This window comes from Epinephelus moara, chromosome 20, assembly GCF_006386435.1.
Source record: "Epinephelus moara isolate mb chromosome 20, YSFRI_EMoa_1.0, whole genome shotgun sequence".
NCBI classification, from domain to species: domain Eukaryota; kingdom Metazoa; phylum Chordata; class Actinopteri; order Perciformes; family Serranidae; genus Epinephelus; species Epinephelus moara.
Genome location: NC_065525.1, coordinates 25069565 through 25082153, shown reverse-complemented (window position 1 = coordinate 25082153; position 12589 = coordinate 25069565). Strand labels below are relative to the sequence as shown.

General features: G+C 42.2%; 1 protein-coding gene across 2 annotated transcripts in view; it reads left to right on the top strand.

The window, feature by feature from the left end:
- sema4ba (sema domain, immunoglobulin domain (Ig), transmembrane domain (TM) and short cytoplasmic domain, (semaphorin) 4Ba) overlaps positions 1-12589 on the top strand; it is a 65130-nt gene that overhangs the window by 27964 nt on the left and 24577 nt on the right. For both annotated transcript variants that reach the window (XM_050073980.1, XM_050073979.1), the window contains exon 2: positions 6578-6996. In XM_050073980.1, the coding sequence (XP_049929937.1) occupies positions 6879-6996 (118 nt within the window). In that variant the 5' untranslated portion in view covers positions 6578-6878. The remainder of the gene's footprint in view (positions 1-6577; positions 6997-12589) is intronic.

Below are 12589 nucleotides of genomic sequence, written 5' to 3'. Positions count from 1 at the left end.
ACAGATAGTGTATGTTTTACAAACATTAACACTGTATCAGCCACTGACAGCTCGCTAATAAGCTAACAAGCTAACAAGCTAACAAAGAACATAAATAAAAGATGCTAACTGCACTAACCATTCTGATTCGTCTGCTAGTTGCCGATTTTGCCTAACAAACTCCTCATCTGAGCCTGGGTCTAACTGAGGCTCAAACATGTATGACTGAATCTCTCCAAAGTTTCCTCTAAAGCTAATGCTAACCATATTGATACACACTGCTTTTTCACTGGTCGACATAGCATGAGCAATGCTAAAGAGAGGAGAAAGCAAACCCTACCGCAAGCAGCGGTGGCAGTTGAGTGGAGGCCAGCTCCACAATTCCTCAACGAGGGAGAAAGAGTAGATCTGCTTCCAGCCCCTTATCAGAGTATTTTTAACTATTATGTGGAAAAACCATCCAACTATCCATCAATTTTTAACTGCTCTTCCGTCGCGGGGGGCCGCAGGCTGAGCAAAGTATTCCGGACGTCCCTCTCCCCAGCAACGCTTTCCAGCTCCTCCTGGGGGACCCGAGGCGTTCTCAGGCCCTCCAGCATGTTCTTGGTCTGCCCTGGGGCCTCCTACCAGTTGGATGTGCTGGACGTGCCCAGAACAACTCTAAAAGGAAACGCCCAGGAGGCACCCTGATCGAATGCCCGAACCACCTCAGTTGACCCCTTTCGACACGAAGGAGCAGCGGCCCTACGCCGAGCTCTCTCCGGATGTCCTAGCTCCTTACCCTATCTCTAAGGTCAAGCACACCCACCCTCCTGAGGAAACCTCATTTCGACTGCTCGCACTCGCGGCCCTTATTCTTTTGATCACTACTGGGGAAAAACCATGTGAAACAAAATATTATTACAAAACGAGTCTGGGGGACTTAAAACTTTGTAAGTTTTGGTATTCGTTTGTTGTATTTTATTCTACATACATGGAGAAATCTGTGTTTCAGAGTTAGAAATATTGATGCCGTTTTAGGGTGAATGGGAAATATCTGATTGTGATTAACTATGATTTGGTCATTTTGTGAAACACTATCGGCATGACATTTTGAAATGTTCTGTCTTTACTTTGGTAAAATTGAACATGAAATCTTCCCAGTTACAACATAACAGTATTTCGTTTGGCACTTTAGCACTTTGTCCCGATACTGTGACAATCATTGTGCAACGTCTTACTCATAGATGGGTATCTTTAGATCTGGATGAGTAGTCACAAACTTACCTGAGAGGCAGTAGGACCGGCACAGAACTGTGTCAACACTGTTCCCCGTCACCACTCGCCTGGTGAATCAGCCACTCCGTCCATATGTGCAGGCGTGCTCCTCCATTAAAGCCTCTCCTGACAGATGATGTCTTGCACATCTCACATCTGCTCCTTCACACATCTGAGAGCCCTACAGCAGCGTGAAGGTGTCAAGGGGGCAGGAGGGGGAGGTGCTGATCATGGGTTGAAGGCCACATCTGGGAGCATGTGACCTGGGTTGTCTTAGGGGTGTGACGTAGGTGGCCAGCGTGTGTGTATGTACAGGTGGCTTCCTAAGATGACAGGCATGCCAAGAGGTCGTATTTATCAGTCAACACTTTTCCAGTCAACAGGCTGTGTGTGGAATCCAGAGAGCTTTGACCCCTCCTACTCTACTCAGATGGCAAATGCTAATGTTGGTGCCACCTGTTTCAGCAGTATACACACTGCTGCTATTTATAATACCCACAGAGTATGTAGTGCTGTCACTGGACAGTCTTTGTCATTCACTGATATATATAGTGATAGTTTTACAGTATACCAGGAGCTGCATTACAGGAAGTGACTGATAAAGCATGCTGGGAATTCCTACACTTGGTTAAATATAAAACGTATTTCCTCTTTGTACACACACTGTATTGTGCAGAATTTTTACAGAGCAGGAAATAAAGTATCCATGGTTTTATTTTAGTATACAAAGTGCTCATAACTTTTCGATAAAGTTTTTTGTAGTAAATGTCACTTTGCATTACAAGCTGAACTTACTCTGTAAGCTCTCAGTTTCATTTTGACAGCATTGCCTATTTATGGGAACTTTATTCTTATTACAAACATGTGTAAATGATTCACATCTTTTTGTTGTGTGGAACTCACTCCCTATTCCCGGCAGAGCCTCTTCATTTAATAGTCTCTTCCCCTCCTCAGCTTATTATTTTCAATTCATGGACTGTCAAAACTATTGCCATTACTTGTATGGACGATGGGCTAGTGAGCAAATGTCTATGTCCCATCAGTCAAAAGTGACAACTTTTGTACCACTTATTTCCCACCCAGCAGCATAAGATTCAGTTTCCACTGGGGTTATCCCCCTCACTTTTCAGATTTCTAATTTATCACCCCCATGTACACTTACTGTCCAGGTGAGGGAAACTCAGATAGGACTCTGAAAGGTTGATACATTCTTCAATGATTACGCTGCACTTGCAGCAACATAAGCTTTATGAGCAGTGGTGAGTGCTTCTTGAACTCCCCTGCGTCAGGTTTCGCCTGTGCAGTCACATGCTGGCTGCCCTAATCCTCAGATTGATGGAGGTTGTTGGGGTTGGTCACAGCCTAACAGAAAACTCTGGGGACTCAAACAACTACTCACCCTCCACTGCATGTTTTGGCAAATAAATATACATATACAGTATATGTGACATATCAAGCCAAGGACGTGTGTTCCTAAGACAAGAATTGATTTTAAGAGACTAAAAAGCTATATAATTATTTGAGATGATAACCAGCAATAACTCAGTCTTCGTCAGTTCTCTGTCAAAGTGGGAACAGATAACTTTACAACAATGCAGTCGCAAAGACAACTGAGTCGCTTTCTGTATTCAGAGTCTAGCAACTACCAGTTTCCATTGTTGCTTCGGTGGTTCCACCATCCATAGCACCTGCAAAGAATTGACAGCGATACTGGTGACTGGGGATAGCTATTGATAACTACTGGGGAACTATCCTCTTCCTGTTTTGTTTGCTCAATTGTTGATGCACTTCCTTTTGAACTGTAAATCAAACCTTAATTTTCCCGGTAGATTGTAAGTAGTGGCAGAATTGCATAGTGATAATGAGGCGTATAGAGAACTAAGCTAAAGGCATTGGTGTCACATTACACGGTGCAATCTGCATTTACTTCACAGTGATAAATTCAAGCAAAAAACTTGTCTATTTCCACTTTAATGAAAGTAATTGAGTGGATTAAAAATAAAGAAATGTAGGCTACATGTCTATGCTTTTGTTAGTCTCATGAAATGCACAGATTTTCATTATTTCAGGTCATTTGCTGGGTTCATACAAATTTATATAGAAAAATAGCATTCACTGAGTTTGTTTGAAGAAAGCCAGACTTCATTGTGTCCTCCCTCTAATAAAACCAAACCCATGTCTTTGATTAGACCCTCACTGTTTTATAATCTATGGCAAAAGTTTGACACATGCAATGATTATGTCGAACCCATCTGATAATGGAGATACATTGCTGGAGGGGATATAGAAAGAAACTCTGGGAAGATTTAAGAGGAGATCATAGACAGAGAGATGGGAGAGTATCATCCATAGCCAGAGCACACTATCACGTCTGTGTAGGGAGTGAAAGGGATGATTCAGTTTATGCATCATGCAGGAGAGAGCAGTGAGGTGCAGAGTTGCATATAGATTTCCGTGCTGTCAGAGGGGCCCTTGTTCTCTCACTCACGCTGAGTCGAGCTCTCTCTACGTACCTCACTCGGATTCAGCTTGATGCATACGGGCCTCTTTTTTTCGACTGTCACACAAACCCAGAATTAATGGTAGCTTCACAAGTGGCGTCTCACTTTGAATTGTTTCACACAAAGGACACTAATGATGCTTATGGCCACCCTCCTTGTCCAATTATATGTTACAGTCCGCCAGCATCACGTCGGCTGTACGCCATCCAAAAAACTTCAGACGCTGACTTAGCCTGGAGTTTTAAAAGCAGAAGCTCATAAACTTGTCTGCTTTTGTCATCATGATCATTGAGAGTCAGTCCAGCTGCTGTAGGTTTGAATTCTTCAGTGTCCAGACATCCTTGATTATATTTCCTTTTGTTGCCTTTACAAATCTGGACTGTGGTTATGCTAAGAGGACTGATGGCTTTTGATCTATTAGCCCTCCTGTGGACTTCAAATGGAACAGATAAAACGGACTATTGCAAACAACTTAACTCAGAAGAATAAGACTTAATTTGTCCTTTGCTTTGCTGAGTGTTATTCCTCCATTTGGAGACTAAATTGACAGAATAGAGTACGTTTGTCTCTATTTCTCATATTCAAGTATTGTGTCTCCACTGCTGTAGAAATAACCCTCTTTGTGTCTTGTTGTCTGGCCTTTATCATGGCCTTCCTGCTCCTTCAAATGTCATCTTCCCTGCTCAGATTTGGAGATGTCTGTGTTCGCAACAAGCGTCAGACTGCTTATTGACTAAGAGTCAGGAGCCCCTTGATAGGAACCAGGAATAGCTTCACTCACTACCTTCTGCTATTGATTGCCATACCTCACATGAAACTGAATCTCCTGTTGGCTGCATTTAATGAGGAGCTCCCTTTGGCGACTGTAATGGAGCGTTTGCAGTTGTAACTGGGATGTCTGTATTGAATTCCCCTTCACGTCTCACTACGTTCAGTTAATCAGCATTATTGGTGTAATAGTTGTCTTGTGGCTTTGTTCTGATGTTTTCTTAAGTACTGTTGAAGACGTTGTGGATAAAGGAGTCAGCCACCGTCTACTCTTACATGGTAAAACAACCCCCAAAAGTGGAATTGTAGTGGAATATTGATTTGAGGAAAACTGAACAGCAGGCCTATGCAAATATTTAACCAATTTTCTTTGGCTTTAGAGGCCTCCTCACAGCTGTGAGCGGGTAAAAACTAAAGCCCTCTGTGACCTGTGGGAATCAAAACATTTTACAGTATCAGTTGTTATAATGTATAAACACCATCTCACCACTCAGTAATTAAACTAAAGTTCGACCAACGAAAACTGTGGGACAGAAACTCCTGTAATTCCTGTAACATGAGCTGTTATTGTCACACCTTTTTATTGTTTTTAAGCTTCAGCAAAGATTTCCGATATCTCAGCTTTCTTTTCTGTGCAGAGCACAATAGAGTAGGTACGTGCAGTCCAGATACGGAGATCAGGGAGTGTAAGGTTGTTTTGTCAGTGGCTGACGCTATCAAATGAACCTGACCTGAGCATTGTGCTCCAGCACGTCTTGCAGCAAAGCTCATTCATGTAGTATTTTGTTAATGATCACTACAGGGATATCTGTTGCTCATTCTACTGAACAGAAACTAAAAGCAATACCAAACAGCCTCAGATGTGTCGTGTGGAATGGTCAGAGGTCGGTTCGAGGGCCGCAGATGAAGAAAGTAGACGTTGATTTTGGCTTGTGGACAGATTTTTTAGTTTTAATAAAGGAATACTTCACCCCGCAAAGGACCAGTTGTATATCAGTTACTCACTCTGTGTTACTTTAAATTCATGAAGAAAACTGTCTTTTCTTGCATGCCTCTACAGTGAACAAAGAATCCAAAAATTGAGACATTTCCCACAACTCGTGCAGTGTAGTCCAAGTCTCGTTTATCCAGTTGTATGCTCAGTACTTCCCAAACAGACAGCTCTTTCCAACGGGGAACTGAACTAAAGATTAGACTTATCTTTGCTCTCTTTAAAGCCAGACTCCATCGACAAAACAGTAATTTTCTCGTTGAACACAGGAGCTGCTGGTCTACCACTGCCTTGATCAATAGCTGATTTGTGTGATTGTGTGACTTTGCTGAATCCCAACTAATCCTTCAAAACGCCAAAGTCACACAATAACACAAACAAACTGATCTAGGCAGTGGTAGACCAGCAGCTCCTGTATTCTATTCAGCAATGTAAAACTACTGTTTTTCTTAATGGAGTCTGGCTTTGATAAGAGCATAGTTAAGTTTTATTTTTAGTTCAGTTCCTCATTGAAAAGAGCTGTCTGTTTGGGAAGTACTGAGCAAACGACTGAATACTTGAGACTTGGATTGTTGTGCGCGAGTTATGTGAGTTTGTAAAGGGATATTTTCTTCATGAATTCAATGTAACACAGGGTGAGTAATTGATAGACAGAAGGTCACTGGGGGGTCAAGTATTCCTTCAAGATAAGGAGTCTCTCAGCACCAATAACATGGAAAGACTTTTTTTTTTAACATAGTGCCCCTGTTTCCACTGCTGCTGTTATTTCACAGAGATGGTGCTTAAATTGTTCTCATTATAAGGAGGTAGAGTTGCCACTAACACTAATTTTCATTATCAGTCTGTCAGTTTTTTCTGTTAATTCATTAATTGTATAGTCAATGGAATGTTACAAAATAGTGGCATATGTGATTGCAATATGACAAAGAAAAGCAGCAAATTAAAAATGTCTTTATTACCAAAATAGTTGCAGATTCATGTTTGACTCATCAATAATCCACTTATCTTCCAGATCAGTAAAGACCCCACATGCTTGATTAAACAAAGTACTTATCTGAATGTTCTTGCTTCATCTTCACAGATCTCAGTGGAGACCCTGTGGTGCCGCGTACGCATGGAGGCTGATCGGTGGAGACTTTCTGTCTTGTTCTGAGGTCACAGATCGTCATTCCAAACCAGTATCATCTTCTGCAGGCCCAGAGGAGCGCCCCGACTTCACCACAGTGCATAGGCCTTCCATTCAAGGAGCCTGGAGCTGCAGGAAGAGAGAGCGAGAGAGAGAAGGAGAGAAAATAAACACGGCTTAAAAAAGACGCGCTTCATGAATTCCCCAAAAACCTGAAAGGCAAATACTGCAAGTTGGCTGGCAGTCCTAAGGAGGCATGAGGACAATGAGTATGGCTTGGCTCTGTCTCCCAGCCTACACAGTGCTCCTTGTTGGTTGCTTTCATACAGCTGTCACGGAAAGCGATGTCACTCCACGCCTCACCTTCTCCTACAGTAAGTTTTATTAACTTCTTGACTATAAAATTACCGAGACATTGCAGTAACATATGGGCAGTTTCTTCCAGTGTTGAGTCCCAAGCTTTTCTGGCATCACGTGTTTACATCACTCAATCACTTGGGAGCATGGTAGTAGACTCAACGGGCTATTATTTATCAGTGAAGAAAGGATGATGTGAGCTTTGGGGGTGCCCGGGGCTCCAGTTGGAGCTTTGTGAGATCCTTTTGCATGAACAGCAGCACTTGGCAAACTTGCTTTCTCTTGCTCTGTGTAGTAAAGCCTCTACGAATCACATCTTGCCAAAGGTAAAACTTTACTCAGCTGCATAATCCTGGAAACTTGTGTATCTCGAACAGTCAACAGAAACAGCGGCTGTTTACTGTTAAACGATTTACTATTTTCTGGATTATTACAAAGTAAACATGCATTTCCTACCATCCCATCCTGCCTACAGGACTGATTATGTAATCCCCAGCGGTGTCCCTGATCATTTACTCTGTACAGTGAAAAGAATCAATACACTTCATATGTGTCCATTGTAAGAGCTAAAAGGATTTAGATGGGTGAATCGGTGTTTGTCTACACCATAATGATTTAAAATCCGTGTAAATCCGCACTGTGAATGGCAGCTCCATCAGGGTGGCTCTGTCGAGTACCTACAGGTCACACATAATTACAAAATGAACAGGCCTATTGTGCTGCGACTTACTGAGGGCAGTCTGACATAGTCTCATAAGCACTGAGAGTTATTGCTCTTATATAATCTGTATTTTTTTGTGTGTGTTTGCTTGCAGAATGTCATACCATCCAGCCATCTTAGGAACATAAAAATATGCTTGTCATATATTTCACCCTTAAAATATGTTGGGGATATTGTTAAATTAGCTTTTTGTGCAGCATGATTTGCTGTGCTCTCTCCGTGGATGGTGCCATGGCCACTCGTGCCAAGTAGTGATTTTTATCATCACTGATGTAATTATTGAAATGATGTACCAGTGCACTTGAGATGACAAGTTGGATTTAAACATGTATTGTGTCTTAGTACCTCAATAGAGAATTAAACAAAATGATGGATTATGAGATCAGTGCAGGCTTTCAATGATTGAACTGCGTTTAGTGACTCACGTTCAGGCATCATTAGAGTCTTAATGTCAGGGAAGATTGTGTTGATAGATCTCTCTCTAATCTATTATAGACATGGATAACATTTCCAGTATGGGGCTAATGTTGAGCCAGGCAAACTTTCAAATAGGTCATCCATCTTGCCTGTCTGAGCCTGTACCTTCCCTCATGTAGGACCTCTATACCAACAGGTAATCTCTCTCACCTGCCAGCCTCAACAAAGCCCGCAGCTCGGGCCCTGATGGAGCGATTCACAACAACACACCATCAATCAGTCACTGAAAAGAAGCTTCACGTTCACACTTCCCCCTGTTTTGATGGAAAGATTTGCTTTCAGGGCGTGCGGTGAATGTTAAACACAACCATAAAACATGCAAAACCCACATGTCAGAAGACTGGACTGTGGGGTAGAGCTTTTCTGTTGGCACTTTTGGGGGCACCAAGTCAACCTTGCTTGCATTTCCATTGCCAGTTAAAATGCATGGAGTTGTTCCGTGCTGTGCCAAAGATGGACCATCTCCAGAGTCGGGCCAGCAGTGCACCTGACAGCCTCCAAGCGGGTTATGGTGATGTCAGTTGGGCTTCGTTATCATTATTAAGCATCAACATTCAGTGACCATTCACTGACGATCTTGTCAGCTCCTTTGACATGTGCATTGTAATTTTAATTTCAAATGAAGACTGCATGGTGTATGTCTCGTCTCAGATGTTTTCAGAAACACGTTTTGGTGAACTGTTTCTAATATAAAGTTTCCAAACGAGCCGCCATGTTGGTACAGTTTGAAGTCTGGGAGCAGACAACCCACATCCCCAATGGCATGCCCATCAAGCCTCTAATGCTGTAAAGCAGTGCGATCCCTTGTGTCCAAAAAACAACCCTGGTGGACACATACCATTAGAGAAAGAAAGTGGTGGAGCATTGTCTGGATGCGCTTTGGCAGCGCTACACCGATGCTTCCGAGACATTTTAAGCTAGCTGGAGGATATGGTCATCCAGCATACGTTAGTGTTGTGCCAAGAGAAAATTAAAAAACTCCCAACAACAGTACAAGAAAGTCAATAACATCAGCAGGGCTGACAGGGAAATGTTACGTTGGTTCACAAGCACGGTCGTCAATTTAAGACACCCTCAAGTGGGTAGCCCTGTTGTATGGAGATGCAAATATCTGCTGTGCCAACGTGAATGGAAAAGCCCTTTAGATGTGCTATGGATTCAGCGCAGCTGAGGCTAAGCAAGGAAAGAGCTAACCTGACTTATCCTAAGTCATTAACTTGTTTCTAATAGCATTTATGTTGCTGTAACGTTAACCACATTGATGAGCTGACCTTTCTGTGAGGGCTCATTAAGGAAATAGAACAGCTTTGGCATAGGAGGTGGTTACGATCCACTATAAAACTTAACGGAGTCATTTTTTTGGGTCCTTTTGACTTGTCTTAGTTAAGGGCTCATAGTGACTTTAAAGTTACTGGCTTGCTTGTGCAGTAAGGATATCTAAAATGACTGAACTCCCTGAAGACTTTAGCTTCATGTTTTAAAGACCAGTTTTTAGGCTTTAGATTGTGATGTGAGTCAGAAAAACATGCTTCATCCTGCTGATGGAGGTTAGCTGGGCCTGGTGGTAGAAGTTGTCTCGCTGTTTTAATGTCGGTTCTGTTACGCTGACATTTTCCAGCCTCCCGCAGAAGGGCTTTGTCACATTGTGTTTACAGTATCAAAGCAGAATGCAGAGCTGCGGGCCTCAGGGACCTGAACTTTATACAGCAGAAACTGCCTGGTCTCGTCATGGTTTCTGGTCCTCTCTGTCCTATCTGGGTGCCAGTTAGCTTGACGGTTTGCATGCCTTAACCTCTGTAGTGTAAGCGGCCAAGAGCTGCTTGGCTGCTTCTCGTCCCGCAGCACTTTTGTCGACGGACTTCGCCTCCTCTTCTCTCTTGCTCTGTCTGTCCCCTGGTCCCCGCCTCTGCCTTAATGAAGAGGGTAATCTGCCATGAATAATGAATGGGGATTTGTATGTGTTATGGTGTGAACACTTGTCTGGTTCTCATTATGCGCCTATCAGGACGGATCATGGGTTCAGGGAGTAGAGCCTGCATCTGCTTTTCTCTCCGCTTTTGTTCCAGGCTTTAATGCAGACCATGCTGAATGGCTTAGTGTGTTGGAACACTATTTAAAGGCACACCTTTAAGCCGTTTATGCCGCCCGTCTTTGCCTGTTGATCTGTTCAGCCCTCTGTTAGATATCATGCGTGTGGACGGTCCTGCTTTAATTTTATTTAGGGGCCATGCCCACTGCCACACTGGGAGCAAAGCATTTTTAATTATTCAGAAGCTGTCATGTCTAGACCAGTCGAGTCAACCACTCTCAAGTAATTCAAAATGACAGCAGTGTCAAGTGAGATAACAGCTTTTCAATACTGTGTTGGTGCCACATAGCTGAACAGCAGCTCTTAATGGTATGAATGCTTAAACACACTCCACTGGATCACTTCAAGACCCGTCAAAGTGAAAAGTCATAGTAACTGTCACAAGGATTATTTTTATTTAATAGCATTTGATTTTCTTTAATTTAGTAAAAATTAATATACAGAACAAGCTTAGATTATGCGTTTATAAGGGTATAGAGGGAAAAGATGAACAGGGACACTGGCTGTATGGTCACTTTTCATGTCAACACCTTGCAAAGCAGATAAAAGATTTTTTTGCCACTGCATCAATCCCTCATTTTTCGCCTCGTTTATCAATGCCATCACAATTATTATGCTTTAAAAAGAACTTTGGACACTTTACAGCCGTGACATTTTGCAATAGCACGTACTGATATAATCTACCAATGGGATGGCTAAAGTGAGCTAGACAACGAGGTCATGCATGTGAGATCAAAGACAAGACTACACCATAGATATGCACACGTTGCCGCCAATAGTGTACAAGTTACTTTAAGTTGTAATAGATTGCCCTCAGTGTTCTGATCTGTCAAAATGATGGACTGCCTTCGGATTTTTTTCTGCCATCGTTAAAAAAATTCAGGCAATGACGGAAAGTATTTGGTTAACGCAACCTCTTAAACTAAAGGCCCTTGCGCACCAAGCCTACAGTGGGCTGTCGGTGAGCATCTGTCGCCTTAGTCGTAGCCGTGTGTCTCGCACCGTTACCCATGTCAGACCCCTATGTTGTTGTTTCTGCTATGTGTATTTGGCACCAGCAACAGCTTAGCCTGTTGGGGAATGAAATCACTCTGATGGCAGTTCAGCTCAGTGCACAAAAAGAGAAACAAAAGTGAGGAAAGTAAACAAACAGCTCAAGTCAAGAGGGAGTGAGACCAAAACAAACTTGTTTCATAAAGTAAGATTATTTTCTTTAGTCATTGAGCTCTTTAGCACAAACGGTTTGTGTTATTGTTCACTGGTGCACGGTAAATATGCCTTGTTCTTTCAACATTTTATTGTGTTGTCAATGTGCTATGTGGCTAACTAGCATCAAGACAGTCTTTCAGATTCATTGATTAACGATCCGATTATATCGATGCAAAATGAAAACATCGATCCATATCGTCATCTTAAGGATACACATTTATTTTGAAATTCACATAGCACGTCTGTGTCACCATTTCTGGGCAACCGCTCAAACAATAAACAGAGCTCAGAAATAAAATGGTCAAATCATATTCTAGTTGTTTTTGTGAGTTGATGTAAACGATTGTGTTAGATGGGCATATGATATCGCGTCATATCGATCGCAGGCTCCTGAATCGAATCGAATCAAAATCGTATCGTGACAGACTTTGTGATAACGGTAAACATCGTATCGTCATCCAAACAAATCGATAAAATATCGTATCGTGATGAAGCTGGTGATTTACACCCCTAGTATGTAGATAACTGGTCAGACAAAGCAAGCAATTTGAAGGTGTCACGTTGGGCTCTGGGGAGTTGTTTGGGGACATTTCTTCAGACCTTACAGTCAATAAAGTAAATAATTGTCTGACTGAAAAGTGTAGCAGTCCTTGATATGTTGATTACTGGCAAGCAGTTAATAAAAACAAACTTTTGCAAATGTTTGCATGTTTCACACATATCACGGAGTAGAAAGGATCTCTTTTCTTGACCATAACCAAGTGGCTTTTGTGCCTCAACCAGACACATACAATACTATCTTTGTGGCAGTTGGTATCAAAGTAACATTAGGTGATTTATTTGCATTTGAACATACAGCAGTAAACACAGCAGGTGGGGATTTTACAATGCTGTAATATGAATATACTCAATAATGCACTGTATGTGTGATGGCCCAGTCTCCATCTTAGTGATTGTTTTCAGTCCATCATAAAAAGACAGATCATTGATCCTGATATTGCAGATGTTTATGACACCCACCCCGTCCACTCCACCAGGGAGCGGGATATAAATCAAACTCAGCAGACCCTGTGAAAACACCTACTCTCATTGCATGTTCATTTTCAAGGTGTTG